General features: G+C 62.1%; 1 protein-coding gene across 5 annotated transcripts in view; it reads right to left on the reverse strand.

The window, feature by feature from the left end:
• GSE1 (Gse1 coiled-coil protein) overlaps nucleotides 1-21,290 on the reverse strand; it is a 414,942-nt gene that overhangs the window by 25,456 nt on the left and 368,196 nt on the right. For 4 of the 5 annotated variants that reach the window (XM_041770335.1, XM_041770336.1, XM_041770337.1 and 1 more), the window contains exons 3-4: nucleotides 12,038-12,256; nucleotides 657-856 (exon numbers count right to left, since the gene is read on the reverse strand). In XM_041770335.1, the coding sequence (XP_041626269.1) occupies nucleotides 657-856; nucleotides 12,038-12,256 (419 nt within the window). The remainder of the gene's footprint in view (nucleotides 1-656; nucleotides 857-12,037; nucleotides 12,257-21,290) is intronic. The other variant, XM_041770339.1, reaches the window with a different exon arrangement.

Genomic DNA, 21,290 nt, shown 5'->3' on the forward strand with positions numbered 1-21,290 from the left:
CAGCCCCCTCCCACCTGCCAGGTAGCCGTGCAGGGAGCCCCCAGAGTACGGGGGTGGGACATCTGGAAGTTAAGACGGAAACGGGAAATCAGGGCACATGAATCTGCACACGGGCATCTTCCCTACTTGGATCCTTGTCGGGGCGGTGGGTGATCACAGCCATGACGTGCAAACACCATTTTAAGCACCTCACACAGGCCTACGGGGCCGAGCTGTGTCCCACCAAGATTCTCAAGTTGGAGGGCCTTTTTCGAGGTAAGGTCGGCCCTGATCCAACAGGACCAGTGTCATTAAGAAAGGAGATCAGGATGCAGAGGCACAGAGGGAGGTCTGTGCGAGGACACAGCGAGAAGGCAGTGCCCGCGGGCCCAGGAGAAAGGCCCAGGGGGAAGCAGGCCTGCCCACGGCGGAGGGCTCGGACTCCCGGCCTCCAGAGACACAAAGCATCAACGTGTCCTTTGAACCCCCGGTCCCTGGCCTGACTGTAGCCACCTGACCGACATCCTCGGATTTTCCTCCAACACACGCCAGACCGTCCAGGTGAGTGTGCTGTTGTTCTGCTCTTCAGAGCAGACAGGCTCACAAGAGTGAGTCGAGATGAGGGGTTTCACCCCCAGGTGTCGTCCTTCCCAGCACCTGGGACCCCAGTAACTCACCTGCCGGCTCTCGCTCCTCCAGACACCATTGACGGTCTTGGTCGGGGCGATGGTCACCACGGGGGGCGTGCTGGGCACACTGTGGCCCCCAGGGGGGACGATGATAGGGCCCATGGGCACGCGCTTGGGTGTGCTGGCGGGGGAGCTGTGGTTGGTGGCCGGCGAGGACACGGGGGACGATTCGCTGCTGAGTGAAGACCCTGTGGGAGAAAGGATAGGTAGCATGAGCAGGGGTCACGCTCGGCCCGCGGGCCCAGCAGGGGCACAAGGTCCTGGGCACTCCAGCTCCCAGGGCCGGTCACCCTAGACCCAAGCCCTAAAGGAGGGCACAGAGCCAGGGGCGCAAGCAGGGTGGGCAGGAAGGGGGAACCATCCTGCTGGATGTGGATGGAGACACCAGCCCCAGCAGAGTGGGCATGCTTACATGCAGGTGGGGGCCGCCTCCCACACCCCAGGCTGGGTGGAACCTGCTTGACACACCAACAAGACCCTCCCCCAACGTGAGGCTGGAGCAGAGGGTGGGGGCAAGACCCACAGGCTCCCAACAGGGCCCCGGGCCTTCCGTGTGCTTGCGGGTGGAGAGGTCACAGGGAAAGGTGTGGAAGACGGTGCCCTGGTGGCCAGCGCGTTGCGTGGGCCTGGCAGGGGCGGGGGGTCCTGGACATGGAAAAGTGGCCACGGAAGACTCATCATTTTTTCTTAGATATCAACTGCAATCTATTCTTAAATTTTAAAAATTGAGAAGATCTAATTCACCATTTAAAGCATAAAGGTCACTGGTTTCTAGTACATTCAGAGTCGTGCAACCACCACTACCTGACTCCAGATCACTACCATCACCCCAGCATAGCCCAGCGTCACTCCTGGAGGACAACCCACTATCCCCTTGGAGGTGGTGTGGAGGGGACAGAGCTGGCCGGGGGGGGGGGGGGGGAGGCAGGGCGTGGATGCAGGGTGGACACGGCTGAGAGGAAAAGCACCCAGGGGTCCCAGGGCAGGAGGCTCAGGGGTGCAGCCAGGCGGGCCAGCTGCTTAGGTCAATGGCTGCTCCCCCTGCGATGGTGCTGAGTGGAGGGGTGGAGTGTGAGCAAGGTGGTAATCCTGTTCAGGTGCGTCCTGGTCCCCAGGCCGTGTCCTCCAGCAGGCACCTGCCTTGCTGAGGGGCAGCTGGAGCACAGGTAGGGCCCAGCCGGAGCCCAGTGACGTCCGCGGCGCACACACATCCACCCCGCACTCTGCGGGGAAGGAGCCCCACACGTGCCCACAGAGTGGCAGTCCATGGACACTGGCTCATGCCGCCCAAGTCCCTGTCACAGACCCCAGGAGGACCCGACTCCATCTGAAAGCATGAGAGCCTCTGGGGCCGCATGGAGGGGCACACACTCACCCATGGCTGGGGGTGGGGGGTGGGGAGACAGAGGGGTTCAGCCTGAGCAGGATAAGGAGGCCACTGCTGACAAGAGGCGACCTGGGACATGCCCCATCTTGCTCTTGGACTCAAAGGGCAAACACTGACCCTTCTGAAGGTCCCCGTGGGCACCTCTTGTTTGCAAGAGCCCGGCCTGGGTGGGAGGGTGGGGAAGCAGGTCAGCAGAGACACCCCCTCTCAGAAGGAGAATCCCATCGGCGTTCAGGCATCCTGCTGGAGTTTGCTCCAACCCTGCCTTGTTCCTGGGGTCGTGGGACCCCCACTGTGTCTTCACACCACCTCATGTGCCATGCTCACGTTACCAAATGGAACCTTTGTGTTGGGGGTGGGTGGTCAGGGCAGCCTATGGCTCACAGGCAGCCGCTGACAGCCTACCGGCTGCCAAGGCGTCACTGCAGTGGATCTATCTTCCTGTCCCCGAGGCCCTGGCCAGCCAAGTGGGGCCTCAGCAGGGCAGCGAGGAAGGAGAGTGGCTGGACATAGAGGCCCCAGCGACATCAGGACAGAGCCTTGCCCTGAGCAAGTTGCTCTTGTCCAGGACTCTTCAACATGACTCCCTAGCCTTGTACCCGACATGTACAACTGTAAAGGCAGCCCCATGAGGGGGCACCCAGTCCTAACCCCACAGGCCAAGCGCCAGAGCCGCCCAGCAGCATGTTCTGCTCAGCAATATCAAGTACAGCACGGAGGCCAGATGTCCCTCATTCCTGGATCCACCTGTCCGTGCTTGGCCAGGGAGGCAAATGAGGAGCTTCCTGAGGGCTGATGGCTGCTGACCCCCGATTCCCCAGATGAAGGAGCAACCACAGCCCCCACCCCAAGGATCCTGCAACCCCAAGTTGGCCAGACCAAGCCTGGCTCTGCTGCCTGTGAGCTTGGGTGAGGTCTGAACCTCCTAGTCAGATGTCACCACCACCAGGGTAGAGCTAACAGCGCACAACGCTGGCCACCTTCCCTTCCCAGCGGGGACAGCCTGAGGTTTTGAAACAAGCTACGTCTGGCCAAGGCGGTGACCTTTGCGGCCTGCACCCAAAGCCGGTTTCAGGACGGCCACAGGGATGGAGGTTGGGGTGTGTCACAGGCAGATCCAGCCAGTCCTGAGGGCAGAGCCGCCCAGCTGGAAAGTGACCTCCCTGAGGTTCCAGAATGGCCCTCGGGGGCTGGTGGGCGGCCGCTGCAGAGATGGAGAGAGATCTGGGTGGCTAGTCCTGGATCCTCACCCAGGCTTGTGCAACTCTGCAAAAGTGGCTGCATCTTCTCAAGGCCATCTGCCCACCTGGCCCGGCAGCCCCATTCCGGGGCACGCACCCAGCAAAGCAGGGCTGACGCCCACCAGACATGGCGAGGGGGCTGTGGGCAGTGGAGAGGACACAGGGCCCGTGCTCGGGCTGGAGGGACCGCCCCGCCTCCCTCCACGGGGGCAGGAAGCAGCACGCATCGCGGTCACGCCAGCGGGTCACACAAACACCACCAAGCGAGGACAGACGGCTAATGCAGACAGGTCGGAATGCAGACGGTCCCACCGGCCGAGGCACAGAGGGAGAGCAGGGGGCGGTTTCCTGACGCAGGGGGCGTCACTCTGAGAAGCTGTCCCACTGGACACCGATGACCTGTGAGCTTTGCTGTAGGTTATTTAGATCTTGATGAAAAGTTCCACTTGCATTCTTGAAAAAAACAAACAAACCTAAATAGGGAATCTTTTCCTTAAGAGAGAACTTCATGGAAGCTCTACTGCTCTTCTTTCTGGGTGGCAGTGGCTTTACGGAGGTGATCCCCACACAGGAGAATGCCCCCTCAAGTGTGGATTCAAGGGCGCATTCACAGCAGGGTGGCCATCCCCCAGGAAAGGAAGCCCGGCCCCTCGGCCCCCACCCCTCGATTTGCATGGTCTCCAAGGATGTGCCTACTCCGCGTGGTTCCCGTGAACCATCCCAGCACACGGGACCTTCTGCGTTGGCTGCTGCTCGCCCCGTGTGGTTTTATGTTGCATCCACGTGGCAGCAGGAACCCACTCCTACCTGGGGCCGGCTGCCCTCCCTAACCACGCACACCCACACCCCTCGGCTCCGCAAGGGGTGTTGTGTCTCCTGCACTCACAGCTCATCTCCCACGTGGCCCCTCGCTCGGCCACCAGGCCTACACCCCGGGAGACCTTGTGAATCCTCTGCCCTTGGGGGTGGGGAGGGCGGATATCTGTGCTCTGGAGCAAAAGAAGGAAGGAAGGAAGGAAGGAAGGAAGGAAGGAAGGAAGGAAGGAAGGAAGGAAGGAAGGAAGGAAGGAAGGAAGGAAGGAAGGAAGGAAAACACACAGGCCAAGAGCAGCTGCGGTCAAGGCAGAGGCCACGAAGAGCCTGGAGGAAAAGCTGGGGTCAAAGGCCAAATGGAGTGGGGGGGGGGCAGCACAGCTTGCAGCAGGAGCACCTGATGGCACCAGGCTGGGGCGCAGGGTCCCCGGGGCCACTTGGGCCACTCTCCCCGTCAGACCACCCTGCCAGCTGCTGGAAGAGGCCCCCCTCCCGCCACGAGCTAGCTTCTCCCGGATTAACCTCGTTTCTAATCACCAGGGGGCGAGGGGTGGGGGAGCTGGAGACCCAGGTGCACTAGAGCAGGAGGCCATCGGCAATTAGCAGCCTGATCCCCTGGGGGTTGGATGTCCCTCGCCAGCCAGCCGAGCAGGCGATCAGGCGATCGATCCCCGACCACGCACCCACAATTAGCGCGCAGCCACCCCGACCCGGCTCACGCACGGCGGCGGGAGGGCTGTGACCGCCCTCATTAACTGGAGACGCGCGGCAGGAGCCAGTCGGGGCGCGCAGGCAGCTGGGGGATGACAGGAGGCCGCGCACTCGGCGTCACCTCTGCTGTCTGACCGGGAGGATTAGCGCCGGGGCCGCGGGGCTCCTGTAATTAACAGCTGAGACCCCAGACTCGGGGAGGGGAGTGGGGCTGAGGCCTGAAATCAAAACCGCAAAACCACGACGGCCGTCAGCTCTCAGCCCTCCCAGACTCGCGCTTAGCTGGCCGCGGAGACCGTCTCGAGCCCCCTTCGGGGCGTCCAGAACAAGGACCGCCACCCACCCCGGTACTAGCCCTGGAGGACAAGGCCAGCTCCGGGTCACCCCACAGCGACCCGGTCCACTCGACCCTGTACTGGTCGAGTGCCTCGACCAGGTGCCTCACTCCTGATGCCAGGGAGGAGACAAGAGGACAGTCTCCTGTCTTCCTGGCCATCCAAGCTTGGCAGGGCTGGAAGGGGCAGCACTGCAGGCCCCTGTCCCAGTGGGGCTTTGCCCGGCTTCAATTAGTGTAGGCAGCGTCCTGGGACCCAGGGCCACAAGCAAGGGGAGGGCGGGGGCCCCCGAGGACCCTGTCTGGGTCTGCTCGCCAGGGCTCTCTGCTCACCCCGGCAGTGTGTCCCGTCCCCTGTCCTAGGTCCACCTCAGATGGTCCCTGTGCAGACTGCATTCCGCTGGAGCTCGGATGGCTGTGTTCCAGAGGAGGGACAGCCTCCACTGCCCTTCCTGTCCTCACCCACCACATCCCCCACCTCCCCCAGGCCTGGCGGGCGAGTGTCCCTTGGACCCAGAAATGAGACTGGCCATCAGGCAGCCTCCTTTGGTTGTAAGGCCGAGGAGCCCGTGGGGCCTGCAGGAAGCCTCCCAGCCAGCAGGCAGTCAGGTGGACACAACCTGGACAGTCCCAGAGTCACCTCCCTGGAACATGACCACCAGAAGAGGAACCTTGGCCCCTCTGCCTTTTGGGAAGCAAAGTGTGTGGGTTACAGGTGCCAAATGCCATCGCCAGCACACGAAGGCAGGGACATCCTTCCTACATGGGGGGACGATGACACATGCAGGGCATTCCTTGCCCCGCCGAGGTCAACGGCTCCAACGACCCCAGGGGTTGGGGGAGAAGGGGTGGGCCAGAGTTGTGGGGCCGCCGCACACTGGCTTCCCGGCTGGGGGGTCTCCCCACCTGCCCACAGGCTGGAGCACCTCCACGGCACAGGACCGTCAAAGCCCTCGTCCCGCCTCACGGCCACTGGTGTGCTCCTGTACCAAATTTGCCATCATGTGACAGTCACGAAACCCAAATCACCAAAGGCAAGGTGTGGGTCTTTCTTAGGAAACGTTTCCAGGGGCCCATTATTCATCGCTGAGCAGGACTGAGGCTGGTGAGGACAGTGGGCTCCGTGAGCTGAGGGCAATGCTGCCGTGGTGGGGCCCACAGGGAGGAGCAGCATGAGTGGGGAGCACAGAGAGGTGATGGGGCAGTCACTGCTGTGTCACCACAGCCAGAAGGCCCGCTGCCACGAATACCCCAGTGCTGGGCATCGCCCATGGTCCACTGTTCTGGTCCTATGCACCTTGCCCACGCAGCCTGCCCCCTGCCCTGAGCCTCTCTCTCCTCCAGCCCCAGCCTCCTCTGGAGGACCTCCCCTCCCCCGACCAAGAGCTCACACCTGTGCTCAGAGACAGATGGGGCTGCAGATGCCCGCAGGGAAACGCCACCTCACGGAGCCCCGCCAGCGCATGGCTGACACACGGGCGGCGAGCGTGCCAGGTGGGATCTTTCCTTTCCTGGTTTTGCTGTTTTCTTTGAAAGACGCAGACTTCAGGTGGCAGCAGGGAAGACCCACCCGCGCTCCACGGGGCTGGCTGCGTGATGGCAATGCTGGTGGGTAGAGTCACACCTCCAGCCTCAACCAGGGGAGGAATGTGCCGCTGCCTCCCTGGGGCTCAGGGGCAGGACCTCGGTTCCAGCAGCTCCCGAGGCCCCGCCGGTAACTGGACCCGCCTGCAAAGCCAGCGACAAGATGAGGCAGGCAGCCAACAAGCGCCATGGAAGGAAGCCGGGCAGGGGCACCCGTGTTCGGGCTCTGGACTGGAGAGTTAGCAATTCAAGTCCAGCTGCCACCGCCACGGGGACCCGTGCTCTTGGCAGACACCCCCTGGGTGAGGCCGCTCAGCTACCCCACCGGGCCCACCCTGCTCCCTCTGCGCAGCCGGGGCCCCTAAGCCAAAGCTACCCAAAGAGACCCTACCCTGACACAGCCGGGTCTTGGGGACAGCAGGGAGCGCCCAGAGAAACAGGCCCTCGACAGGGGTGTGGAGGTGAGCAGTGTGCGAGGTGGAAAAGACAGGTGGGGCATGCGGGGAGGGGCCCAGCCCCAGGGGTGCGGCTGAGGACGCGTGGGGCTCCCCGCCCCTCAGCAGACGGGCGCCGAGGCCCCACAGGAGGTGCCTGCTACAGCGTGGAGGCGAGCAGATTGCCACACAGCCTGTCGGAGCCAGGGCCTGGCAGCGGCCTCTGCTTCGTCATGCTCCGGGACGCCGGGGACTAGGGCTCCCAGGCTCGCCCTCTGCAGGGAGCAGAGGGGAAGGGTCAGGGCCACGGGGGTGGGGGGCACCTAGGGTGGCTCCCAGGGCGAGTGGGGCCGCTGTTGGACTCCAGCCGCTGCCACGTTGCAGGTGGGGCATTTCCTGATGGGCGGTAGGGACTCAGCCCTCACTCAGTCATTCAACAACTCCCTGTGAGCACACAGGGCAGCTAGGGACAATCAGGGGGTTGGGGGTCACAGCCTGCCCCAGGTCAGCGCTCTTGTGGTAATGGGCTGAGGGTCATTCCATGGCTCAAACTGGGGTGTGTAGGGGGGACAGTCTGTCCAGAGAGGCTCTGGTGGGGGGGACAGGCAAGGCAGAGGTGGCCAGGCCAAGGCTGCACCTGGACAAGCAGATTTGGGAGGGGACAGAGGGCTGAGCGGCCCAGGAGGACATCCTTTTTGCGGCCAGAGAAACAGGGAAAGGGCCCTGGCAGCCCCGACAGCAAAGGGCTACACGCGTGCTGCCTCTGCTCAAAGGGGCAGAGCCCTGGCCTGTCCCAGAGAAATGGTCCCACGGGCACAGATGCGACCATTGTGGGGCCAGACCCAAAGCCCTTTGCAGAAGAACGTGCTGTGTGGCTGCCCCTTTATCCGGCGGCATGGCTGGGGAAAGGAGTTCAAGCTCACCGCCTTTCCATGGTGGCCCTCTCCTTCCTAGGAACCTCCCAGTGAGAGTCTTCCAGCCCCCCCACCCCCATCCTGGCACCACTGAGGGCCAGGGAGGTGGTGGTGGCAGGGGTGGCGGGGGTCAGGGGTAGGGGATGATTGCACCGACGGCCTCCTTTTGGTGCACACAGCTGCTACACCTAGCGCTAGTGTGTTCTCTCTGAATCAAAATCTACAAGGATGAGATCTCTAAGAAAAGAAAAAAAAAGCTCAGAGAGATAAAGTGACGGCCCAGGTCACACAGCCAGGATGTGAGCCAGAGGATCAGGCGGGTCCAGGCCCCAGGGGCACCCACAGCCCCTCCAGGAGCAGCGGGCATCTCCACCCTACAGGACCCCCAGGGCAGTCAGGCCGTGAAGAAGGCACCTCAGAGCCTCGGGACAGATACAATTCCCTACCAGGGGGCTTATTTCTCCGTTCTCATCCTTGCTCTCAAGGTAGAGCAAACCACTGGGCACTCAGGTTACTTCCTCGGAGTTGCACGTTTAAACTGTACCCCTCAGGACATGATGTGAGGAAAGACATGAGCCCGAGAAGCAGAGGAGAGAGCTTGGGCCGCAGCTCAAAATAAGGGGACGCTTCACAGCAAGGGAGGGGTGGCGGGGGACAGGGTCAAAGGTGAGCCGGAGATGCACCAGGTTGCACGTGGTGGACAGGACAGGCTGTGGTTGCGGCCCTGCCTCCCCACCTGCCCCCTACGGAGGTCTGGAAGCTGCTTTGGCTCCAGCCAGGACCTCTCTGTCCAAAGGGACAAGGCCATGGGCAGTTGGCAGTAGAGTCCTGGGTCCCCGGAGCCACCGGATGCCAAGATGCTAGCACCTCCGAGGGCATGGGGCCTCCACCCACTGCACCAGAGGCACCCACATAAGACAGGAGCCCGGTGGTCAGCAAACATGCCAGGGAGGGACCTGAGTGCGTGGCTTCCAAATTCCTCTCTGCTGCTCACAATGAGGGACGGAGGCCAGCTCACAGTTCAGTTTCATCCACCAGCCACAGGGACAAAGAACGCGGCAGGAGACTGGCCGGTCCACGGCCAGCACTCAATACACGCCACCGCCGTGTTGAAGGCGGGGGTGCCGCACACGCCCGGTGACAGGTGCACGGTGCCAGCCAGCCGCAAGGTCATTCAGCCGTGAGAAGGAATGAAATCCTGGCATGCTGAGTGGGGGTGGCCCTGGAACATTGGGCGAGGTGCAGGAAGCCAGTCACTCGCGCTCTGCCCACCCCGGCCCCCCAGAGTGCGCCAGCAGACCGTGGCTCCAGGGCGGCGGCGGGGGGGGGCAGTGTGTGCTCATGGCACAGGCGCCTCTGCGGGGGCAGTGACCTGGTCTGATGTAGTGGTGACAGCCGCACAACCCAGAAGACCCTAGAGGCCACGGCATCGACCGCTTTAGGAGAGGACTTGTTTGGCACTGAATCAACGTAAACAGTGTGAGAACCATCCTGCTCCTTCCCTGACCACGTGCTTCCTGCACCACCGAGGTGGGTGTAGGGGCGAGGGGGCTCCCATCCCAGCTTGTCATCCCGACTCCAGCTCTGCAAGCCACTTAGGGCTACACGGCGGCAGCAAGGGGCAAAGGCACGTCCTCACGAGCTGCGTGCCCTGGGCTCATGACTTGACCTCTCTGAGCCTCTCAGCCTCACCATCCGTACAGCAGGCAACTCCTGGCTGTGAGCCACTCCCGCTGATGGGGGAGGTGGTGAGGTCACAGTTGGGGTGACTCTGAGAAAAAAGGGGACCAGGCACGAGGTGTGGCTCAGGGATGCTCCCGAGAGTGACCGAACCTCCTCATTTCTTCAAACTGAACTCTGACTGGGGTGGATCAAATAAAGAATTGAAAACTGAGCTCAATGCCACGGGCTTGAGGCTGCCAACTCTCAGACTTGGCTGGTGGCTGCCAGAAAGCCTACGATTCTCAAGACGCAGTGTGACGAGGGCCGAGGCAAGCACACAGTGGGACACGGGGTGTCCCAGGGCCCCAACACCCCTCCACGGGTATGCAGCCCCCCAAAGCTCGGCCCTCACATCTGAACGACGGGGTGACCATAGGCCAGCCAGCTTCCATGGCAGCAAGGGCTCCGGCCAGCGTGGCTGGTACCTGGCCTCCCTCTCCTGGCCCTTCTCTGCAAAGTCACTCTTCCCAGGGCAGTGAACGAACGTGCAAAATGCCCAGGTCACAGCTGCGAGGAACAGGGCCCCATGGCCACCGGGCCTGGCCTCTGCCGCCAGCACACTTTGTTCCCAGCCAGCGAGGCCCGGAAGCCTCTGGCATGTTGGCTGCCGGCTGGCCCATCCTTCCAGCCAGATGCTGAGACCAGCCATGGGCTGCAGAGAGGAGACGGGACCATCAAGGCAGGCTCTGGCCCTATGCCCACGGCCCTCCCGTGAGCCCCCATCTGCAGACTCCCCTGCCTGCCTCTGCAAAAAGTGCCCGTCCATAGCGACGTCGTCTGCAGAAGTGTCACCCCAGGACGAGCCCAGGAGGCCGGAGTGACAGGTAGGGGTGACTCAACTTCAGCAGAATCAAACTTTCCCACGTGCTGACACTTGCCTTCTAGATGCCAAGGAAGGAGCAGGGGGCTGCCGGGCAAATTCTGCCACGGGGGTGTCCCACCAGCTCCGCGGGGACCACGGAGTCTCCACGGCTCCGCATGTACCTCCAGGACACTGCGCAGAGCCCAGGACGGCAGGCCTGGGGGCCTCAGCGGGCCCGGGGAGGGAGCTCACCGCCTTCTGCGGGCCATCTGCTCTCCAGCTGCGTGGCACGCCCTGGCCCGGAACAGCGGGGCCTCCCGCACCAGCAGGGTTCCTGCAGCTGGCTCACTCGGACGTGGCCAGGGAGTGTGCCTGGTGGGCGTGGAGGAGGAGGAGGGGCATGTGTGCGGGGACGCGGGAAGTCTGCCAGCAGCCACGCTCTGCCCCAGTGGTCTGCCCTCCTGGGCCAAGGCCCACCCTGTCAATCCTGAGCACATTCGCCTTACACTTCCTCCTCAGCCCAACCACCGGACAAAGGTGAGATTCAGAACTCAGAAGACCCGGAGCCAGTCCTGGCCAGGGCAAACGTCCCTTCTGCAGGGCTGCAGGCCCTAGAGCCGAGGACACCAAGCCCTGGACCTTTGGGCCAGGGGCACCCAGGTCCCTGCTTCACCTGCTAGGAGGTCAGCCCCGCATCTGTGCAGCAAGTCCAGAGGGCAGTCGAGAGGTGGCCCCAGCCACAAATTACCTCCTGTCCCACCTGTCCAACCAACAGCCCGTGACCCAGACTAACATGGACAACTGGAGGGTCATCTCCAGAAGTGCCTGAGGCCAGAGGCACAGAGAGCCACCGAAAAAAGATCAAAGCTCAGAGAGGGTCAGCGTTGGCCCAAAGTCACACAGCATGTCACTGCCCAAGTGACACCAGAAGCCAGGGCTCTGAACCTCTGGGGGACACCCATCCAAGCCAGCACGCAATCCTGGCCCCAGGGACTTAAGTGATGGGGAAGCTGCCTCAGAGACCCCCCAACTCTGGGACCAAGTGGTTTCCAGAGACCGTGGCCACTCCCGCAGTGGCTCCCGGAGCCAAGGCCGGACAGAGGCAGTGGAGAAGCGGAAGCAAAGCAGAGGCGCCGGGGTGGGGGTGGCGGTGGGGGTGTCCGGGAGGGCCTGCAGCTGCGACGGCGCTGCCCCCCGCAGAACGAAGCAGCGGGAGACTCAAGAGTAGCTGGGAGCGCGTGCGGGCCCTGCGCCTCTAGAGCCCCTTGAGCGGGGCTCCTGCTCCGGCTCCCGCCCGCGGGGAACGGGGACCAGCTGTCTGTGGGCCGCGCACCTGCTCCTCTCCAGGGCCTGGGCCTGGGCCTGGGCGGGAGGAGGGGGCTGCGCGCTCCCTCCCTCGGCGGCAGCCCGGCGGGCGCGCCTCTTACCTCTGGGCTCCTCCGCCTGTTTGGCGAGCTTGCGCAGCGCGGCGGCAAAGCTGGAGGACGGCGCGGCCTGGGCCGACAGCGCGCTGCTGGTGGCGGGGCTGCCGCTGGGCACCAGCGCGCCATTGAGCGGCGAGGGGGTGAGGGGGTTGACGGTGGCGGTGGTCCTGGTCGCGGTGGAAAGCATCCCTAGTGAAGGGGACTTGGGCTCATGGCTCATGCCTGAAACAGGAAAAGAAGAACCAGAGGTCACCCAGAGAGTAGGAGGGCCCAGCACCAGAGCGGGGAGCAGGTCCGCAGGGCCCGGGGGTCCGGGCCAGCGAGCAGCATGCAGGGACAGGGGACAGGAGCAGACACGGCGGCTCGGGCAGGACAGACAGAGGCAGAAGAGAGCCAGCGCCACAGAGAGCGGGGCCCCCCCACCCCCGTGATCCCAGATGCCGCGGCTCAGCCCAGGAGGATCCCTGGCATCTCCTAACGCGGGCGGAGGGACCGGGGGCGCGGAGTCGGCGTCCTCGCAACAGAACAGGGCTGGGGTAAGGAGGACGGCCCTAGAGCCGCCCCCGCCCCCCAGACCCCACCACATTGGTGAGGCGGGGGCTGCTACTGCCCCCGTTCTAGAGAAAACACGGGCAGACAGCGGGATCCGGCCCTGGGCAGGCCTCCCCGCACAGCAGCCCCATCAGCAGCCGTGGCAGATGTGGGGGAGAGGAGGCGGTCGCCCTGCGGGCCCCACCTGGGGACTGAAGACACACGACCGGCGACCTAAAGCCCCCCTTCCCGCCGAGGCCCAGGCTCAGGCCTGAGCAAGGAGCCGACAAGGCACCGCCTCCTGCCAGGGCGACACCAGATGCCACAGGGGAGGACACAGCCATCTTCCCACATGCCCCCTGCCTTTCAAGTCCCGTCCAAGTGTCAACGAGGAGGCCGTCCTGCCTCCCGAGCGCCCGATCAATAGAGGCCCAGCTCCATCGCAGGCGGCCGAGCAAGCAGTGCCATAAATAAGTTTTCCATTAACATTCCCTGCCCTCTCGGGGCCACCTGCCCGCCGGGCCCCGCGCCCCGCCCCCTCGCTGTGGGCGCATTCCAGGGTGTAAATCAAGGCCCGTGGCCTTGCAGCTGGCAGGGGCCATAGGTCGTGTGCAGGGAGAAACGAATGGACTTCCAAGGCCCCAGACAGACACCTGGGTGGGGGGGGCTCCAGGAGCAACACGGGGCCATCTAGGGAAGGGTCCCTGGGCAGCATGGGTGGAGGAACACCATCACAGAACAGGGCAAGAACGTGCCCTCCTCACAGGGCTGCGGCCCACACCCCAAGAGGCTCTCTGTGGCCCCGAGAGCCCACCTCACCTCTGTTGGGCTCTGTGCTGAGTCTCAAAGAGCCTAACTGGACCCTGCTTCTGCAGCCATCCCCACAGGCCAGCAGGCTCGAAGACCCAGGTGAAAAAGGGGGGATCCCCACAGGCGGCCGGGCAGGGGTGGGCATTCACCTGCTGCCCCAGAGCCCGAGTCTCAGAGAGCCAGGTGGCACTGGCTGCTGCTCTCCTGCCAAGGGGGGCGGGAAGAGCCACCCTCGGGGGTGCATGAAAGACCACACTGAGGCAGGCTGAGCTCCAGGGAACACCATTCTCTCAGGTGAGGGCTTGTGCTTGGGAACAAAGGGCCCCCACAATAGCCCCCATGCCCCCGTCCAGCGTGCCGGCCTCCCAGCTGCAGGGCCGGTCACGTGGGCAGCCACCTCGCCGGGCAGCGGTGCCCTCCAGCAGCCCCACTAAGCAGCAGAGGAGCGCTAACTCCCTACTGACCCGTGTGTCTGCCTCCGCTGGAAAAGCAGGAAGGGGGAGTGAACCCCCACGAGAGAAACTCAAGAATCCAGGAGAGTGTGGGGTCCCTGCTCAGCAGCCTGACAGCTGGAAAATGCAGGTCTCAGACCCAGGTCATTCTCAGCCAACCCAGCACCCGGCTGGCTAGAGGACACCAAGCCCAGTGGATGCTAGGATCTGGGAGTTTGGCCCCAGGCTACCACCGCCACCCTCTCCTCCTCCAGTGGATAGCTGGACAGAGGGGGCACGAGGTGTGACCAAGGTTGTGGAGTGAGGAAATGGGGGCCTGAAGGTCAAGCTTAGCATTCACTTGGCTGCCAGGTACCTGGAGCTTGAATCCTCGCTCTGTAGCCTCAACTGTGACCTCAGGCAAGTCACTCTGCCTCTCTGGGCGTGTCTTGTCTGTAAGATGCAGCAAGACAAAGTCCAGTACCCTGCTGACCTCAGATGATCCTGGGAAGCCAGGAGCCGCTCACAGTCTGGTCCTGGCCACACAGTCAAGCAGCACACCCAGGACTCGAACCCTCTCTCCTGGGCCCTCACAGTATCCCCGCACACCTCACACCACACCTGCCTGCTCCAAGACCTAAACAAGACCCTGGAGCAGAAGGGATCAATGCATGTGCACACACATACACTCCTAAAATACGCTTCACCAAAGGCTCTTAGAGATACATCCACGAAGTCTTTGCTCCTTCAAGGGGCGGGGACTGATTCTCTCTCCCCAAACGTGGGCTAGACAAACGAACTCACGTCGGACCCAGCGAGGACGGCGGAAGTGGTCATGTGTGACTTAACACAAAAAGACCATCAGAGGTGCCGTGGCCACACGGCCACCTGCCCACTCTCCAGCATCACTTGAGGGGACCATGCTCAAACAGCCCATGGAGAATCCCAGGTCTCCTGACGCCACCAGACAAAAACCAGGTTCTTCCCCCCCAGCCTGGCTGAGCTTCCAGATGAGACCACAGCCCCGTCTGCCAGTTGGATCACAGCCTGCTTAGGGCCTCTGAGCTGCCCCGCATCCCTGAATGTTAAGTGTGGGAGCATTTGTCACACAGCTCTAGACAACCAACACGGCGCTGCCCTCAACTGCCGTCTCGCACTCTCTTCCCATCTCCCTCTTGGAGCCCAAGAAGCTCACCCATCTGCAAACGTTCTATGACTTTACCTGCAGTCTTCAAAGTGGGCCCCCAAGAGGTCATCGGAGACCATCAACACTCCCTCCATTCCCTCATCCCTTAGAGAGCCAGCCACCTCTCTTTAATTCCCAATTCTGTAACAAAGGTGTCACTGTGCCCATTTTACAGATGGGGGAGGACAGTCTTGGATCCAAGGCCCAACGGATGGTTAACAGCAGGGCTGAGATAACTGCAACAGAGCACCTGCATCCTGTTTATGCTAAAGTGGTCAGGGCCCGGATCCAGACCCATTCTGCCCCACAGCACGCACGTGTGTAAGAGATGGGGCCGAGGGGTGGGGAAGTGAGGGTAGGCAACACAGTCATTCTACCTCCCAGTGACTGGTCCCCAAGGCCCAGGAGCAGATGTGAGGTCACTGCCCGGGAGCCATGTGACAGGCTGGCCAGCTGGTGACCTGGGTGGACCTGCTGTGACTGCCGACTGACATTGCTGGGCAGGGTGGCATGGAGGTGCTGGGCTAGGCAGGGGCAGCCACATGACAAATCCCAGGCCAGACCCCACAATACCACATGCCCCTGAAGCTGCTGGTGGGCGTCTTCAAGTGTCAGCAAGAGAAGCAAAGGTCTACTCTACCCTTATACCTATGTTGTAACTTCTCGGCAGTAAACCAGGTTTTTAGCAAAGTCACTGGGGCTCCTGGGAAGTTCAGTGGGTTAAAGTGCCTGCCTTTGGCTCAGGTCATGGTCTCGGGAGCCTGGGATCCAGTCCTGTGTCAGGATCCCCGGTCAGCACAGTCTGTTTCTCCCTCTCCCTCTGTCCCTCCCCCTGCTGGTGCTTGCTCTCTCTCTCTCTCTCTCATACAAATAAATTAAATCATAGGTAAACGGGGAAGGGGGGGAGACGGTCATGAAAGAGACAGAGAGCTCGCCAACATGAGGCTGGCACACCAGCAGAGGGCCCGGAGGCACCCCTCAGACCAGGGCCTCCCCTGCTGGAACTCAAACCCAAATCCTCACCCACTGGTCCCCTGCATGGTAGGGTCACAATCCTGCTGGCATTGAGTACCCTCCCCTCCCACCTGAACCTCCTCTCCCCTCCTCAAGCAAAGTCTGGCATCTGCGCTCAGGGCTCTACCAGTGGCCCTCTGGGTTCCCGGGGGTCCCCCAAAGCCAGCATCTCTGTCGCAGTGTCAGCCACGGGCTCAGGGGCACTGCAAGTCAGGAAAGCTACTGCTGATGTCAGGTCACTTAAAATAGAATCCCAACCCAGCCTCTTCATTAAGGAGCTAAAATTAGCACCGCTCCTCAGCATGTGCACCCCGGGAGGGCGGGCTGGAGGATCACCAGCAGCAGGGATGGCAGCTCCCCTGCACCCGGGATGGAGGGGCAGGGTCCACTCTCATGGGACCCCGGCAACCAGCAAACAGTCGCCCCAGCCCTACCACGGCTCCATGCAGCCTCGAGGGAACCCACTGCCCACCATGCCCCTCTGTCCCAGGATGGGGTCACTGCAGGACTCACACACTGTGCGATCCCCCCACCCCAAGCCTTGCCCAGGGAGGCAGACCCAGAGCTCCCACACACACGCAGGCCACGGCAGGTGCAGCAGGGGTGGGCCTTGGGGTGGCCCCTGCATCCTCAGGAGGCCCTGGGGGAACATGGGGCACCTGCTCCCTGTGCCCTCATTAGAGAGGGTATTTATTAACTTCTGTGCTCCTGGCCATTGACTGAATTCTTGTCTACATTATCAGCTCATGTAAATTCATTATCCTAACAGCTGGGAATAAGCTCCACTGCGTGAAGGCCAATGATGGATGAGAGCGCCGGGGCCGGGGGCGGCGCAGGAGGCAGGGAGGGCTCCCTCCGCGCGGTGCTGCTCTCCGCCATGTGCACCTCGGCAGGACGGCGACCGGGTCATGTGGCCTCCCGGCCTTCTCATTTACATCACGTACAGCTGTCCTTCTCTGGACGGGGCTCCTGCCACCACCGGCTGCCACCCAAGCTCCCAGGAGCAGAGAGCCGCCACAGCCGGACACCCAGAGGTGAGATCCGATCGGCCCCGGCACCCCAGCTGGAGGGCCCGGGACGCCCCCGCAGAGCCCAGAGCCCCAAAGCCACTGGGCCACCTGCCCCCTCCTCTCCTGCTCCGCCCCTCCCCAGCACGGTGGTGTCTTTAATCAATACTTTTCCTCTTCTGCCTACATTTCTAATAAGGCCAGCAGCAGCACAGAGCTTTAAAAAAAAAAAAAAAAAGGGCAAAAGGAAAGAAAACCAAGTGCAGGGCCAGCCCGGCTGGCAGGGCGGCTGATGTTCTCTGCTCTCCGGAAACCCACCTTGTTCTGGTTCTTCAGAACAAACCCCATGCTCCGCAGCAGCAGGACTAAAGTGGGGGGAGGCCCCCCAACACGCCATTAACTACGCCCCGGCCCCACCGCCCCCTCGACTCGGTGGCGGCGGGCGTATTAATCAGCACGCGGGCCTCCCGCCCGGCCTCCCGCAGACCCTATAATTACCGCTTCCTTTCATGGGCTCTACCCCGGCACCAGACCTCGGGCCTGCTCCCTCCGTGCTCTCTAATTACAAGCTAATGGCTGAGATGAATTTTCTGCTGGCTCCCGGTTCAAGCACCAGCCCGCCCCTTCCTCCTGACAGCCCCCCACCCTGGGGTAATTACACCCCGTGGGGCCAGCCGGCAGGGCCTCCCTGTCCTGCCCCAGGCAGGCACGATCCGGATTGGGATTCTCCAATCACCCCTCTTGATCATTTTTCATTACCGCAGAAAGAAAGAAACGTTTGTGAGCAAACACAGCGCGTCCCTGGGGTCAGCGGCCCCGCCTCCCTGGCCCCCGCCAGCCTCCTGCTCAGGGATCACCGTGCCCCCCCCCGAGGGGCGATGCTCCTGCAGCCCTGACAAGGCCGGGGTCACCCTGCCGCAGAGACCCGGTGGGTGGCTGCGGTGTAGGGTGCCATGTGATCATGGGAACCCGAGCGGCTTCATAATAAATTCATTATTATATTTGCCTTTGGCGTGTTCTGAGCTCACTCGCACGAAGCAATTTTTCTTGGGGATGGGGGTGGGGGAGTCAGGAAGGTTTTCCTGCTCCGGATGCGCAGGGTGGCCTGCTTAGGCCTAATGTTCTCTTTCGATTAAGGACAGTCCCCCAGGTTGCAGGTCTGTAAGGGGACTGGGGCCTTTCTCTGTCCGAGTCCCAGAAGAGGACTTACTCCCCAAGGCTGCGGCCCCAGGAACTGGCGGACTGTGCCTGAGCCACTGCTGGCCGCAGGGAGCGGAGCACAGAGCAGAGAACAGGTGGGGGGGGGCAGGGGGCCATAGGAGACCCCGGCCTAGGAGCCAAGGAGAAACAAGGCAGCTCCCTCCTTGGGGACATGGCTGCCCCCCCCTCCCACACAGACCTGTCACTCAGCAGCGTGAAGTCACTTGGGAATGCCCAAGGCAGGGGCTCAGAAGCTGCACCAAGTGCCCTCCAGAGGCACCATCGATGAGATGGGAGCCCACAAGGGCAAGCTGTTTCCAAAGCCCATCTCTGCCCTCTGGGGTCCCCCGACAGCCACCAGGAACCCCAGGTGGGGTTCAGCCTAGGTGGGGCAAGGTTTAGGGTTCTCTCAGCCCCTATCCCCCAGTGCCACGCTAGTACCGTGGGTGAGGAGCATTCAGGAGAGACCCCCACACTCACTCAGCACTCGGTGCCCACATACCAGGTAACAGCACAGAGGTGTGCGCCGACGGGGCCAGAGAGGTGTCCGGAAGGAGTGGGAGTCACAAAACAGGTGGAAATGGGGTGGGCATGGGGTGACACCCTGGTCTCCCCCAGAGCCAGCCAAAGATGATCCACAGGTTGAGGTTGGAGGCTGCAGAAGGCCGGGAGTCGCGGAGGCTGCGGGTGGAGGCACAGGACAGAAGTCGGGCAACAGATGGCAGCGACATTTGACAGCGATTACTCTGGGCGGCTGCCGCGTCTAGAGAAGCCTGGACACGGACAGATGAAGGGCTGCACGCGGCGGGAGGGGGGGGGGGCAGCCGTCCAGAGGGGGCGGAGAGGCAGGAACCACAGCATAGAGAACCGTATAGAAGTAGTAAAGCCAAAGGAGACCAAGGGACAGGGTCAAGGTTGGAGCCCGGCGTCCGGGACCCCAGGAGGCTGTCCCCAGAAACGCGGACGGTCCTAACAGTTGCAGCAGACGCCAGACTGGTTGGCCCGGAGTTTCACAGCAACTGCATGAACAGGCCTCGGCAGGCGGCGAGGTCAGGGAGGCTGCCCAGGGTCCCACTGCAGGGCAGCGCGGGAGCCAGAGCCAAGGACAAGGACGCCCCCAGCCAGCTGATCCCTCCCACCCCGCACCCAGGCTTCCCCCACACTGCTGCCTCCTGGAGGTGGGCGGCCCCCAGGGGCTCCCAGGGCCAAGGAACCTCCCAAGCAAATTTTCCCAAGTGGCCTGCCTCTGCCTCCCACTCTACAGACGGGTACACCAAGTCGGGGAGAGAGTGCTGCCCTGGCCTGCGGAGACTGGGACCTGAACTGTTTAGAAAGTGCTAGCAAGAAGGAACTGGGCAGGGCCACTGGGCTTGCCTTCCATTTTGCAGACCCCAGTTCTGTGACTGAAGGCCCCTGCGAGAGCACCCAGCTGGGTGCCAGACTCATTTTACACTCGGCATACAACCCTGGGCCGAGCACGAGGACGGACTCTGGGACCCCCACATCTCCGCAGCTCTGGCAGGGAGCTCCTGGAGGGCATGTGGCCCAGATAATAACCCGGGATTAGGACCCTTTCATGTGCCTGCTGGCACCTGAGCTAACCAGGCCACCTCTGAGCTGAGTCTCACTCACAAAGGAGCCCTTTCAGTGGATGCCCAGAAGCACGGGGTGCAGGAAGCAGGCGGGGGTCAGAGGTGTCCGGTGCAGAGGAGAGGTCCCAAAGGAGAGAAACCCAACCCAGCCAGGAGGCAGCCACTGAAGTTCTCCAACTTTCCATGGAGCAGCAGGTGGGGAAACAGGCCAGGAGGGCAGGGGTCAAGGCCAGGTCCTCCTTCTGACAGGGATAAAACCTACCTGGGCGGGGAGGGGGGAACAGACTTTGAGAAGCAGTGGGAAGAGGAAGCAGAGGTCATTGCTCTGCTAGCTGGGACCCTACTTCCCGCTCCCTCACTGTACTCAGGGTGGGGGTCAGGAGTCTGGGTGCTTCAACAGCTCCTGCCTTACCCCTCTGGGGAAGGAAGGACAGAGATTACAAGAGCACTGTCCCTTCGATATGGAGTAGCTATTGACAAAAGCCGTCCATACGGGGCAGGCTGGGTCCTCCTGCAGCTCTACTCCTCAGGGCACTGGGTAGGTCCTCCGCCAACACAAGAGGGATGGAGGCACACCAGCCATATCCTCACATTGCTTAGCTGACCAGACCCGATGGGGCTAACGGTGATGCCCGGCATCCCTGCTCAGGCAGGCTGGCAAGCTTTGGGTCTCACGTGGCAGGACCACCCAGGAGCTGAGGCAAGAAACTGGACTGTTGGGACTCCTGGGTGGCTGGCTCAGTGGATGAGCGTCTGCCTTCAGCTCAGGGTGTGGTCTCGGGGAGTCCCAGGATCGAATCCCACATCGGGCACCCCTTGAGAAGCCTGCTTCTCCTTCTGCCTATGTCTCTGCCTCTCTCTTCGTCTCATGAATAAATAAATACAAACCTTTAAGTAAAACAAAAAAAAAAAAAAAAAAAGAAAGAAAGAAAGAAAGAAAGAAAATGCTGGTAGGAAAACTGTGGTCTGAACCTCAGCTTCCGTATCAGTAATAGGATTGGGGGGGAGCTAGATGCAGGGGGGCAGAGGCTAAGCAGGTCTTCTTTGACCCATCAACCTGTCTTCATTTGGCCTGATGTCAAGCCATGTAGCTTAAATGTGAATCAATGGATATTTAAAAATGGGAGATTTTAAGTCAAGATGAAGATCCATAACACAAGATCTTATAAAACAAGAAGCCACCAACCCAAAATCCTGAGAACAGCAGCTGTCCCAAGTCCCCACCTTTCCCTACTGTCTCAGGCTGGCCGGCTTGCTTGATGCAGGAGTGTGTCTCCCCAGGTCTGAAATTCCATGTGCTCAGGCAACGAACAGCATCTATAGGAGCTTATCGATAAATGGGCACCATGGCCAGGACCCTCAGCCCAGACGTTGTCAACACCGTAATTCCATCCTAATTCAGCAGTAAGAGGTCAACCCCTCCACACTCTCAGATTTAGGGGTGACGGCCCGCCAGGAAGGTAGGCCATGATCTCGGCATGTGTC

Source organism: Vulpes lagopus, chromosome 10 (genome assembly GCF_018345385.1).
Source record: "Vulpes lagopus strain Blue_001 chromosome 10, ASM1834538v1, whole genome shotgun sequence".
Classification (NCBI taxonomy): Eukaryota; Metazoa; Chordata; class Mammalia; order Carnivora; family Canidae; genus Vulpes; species Vulpes lagopus.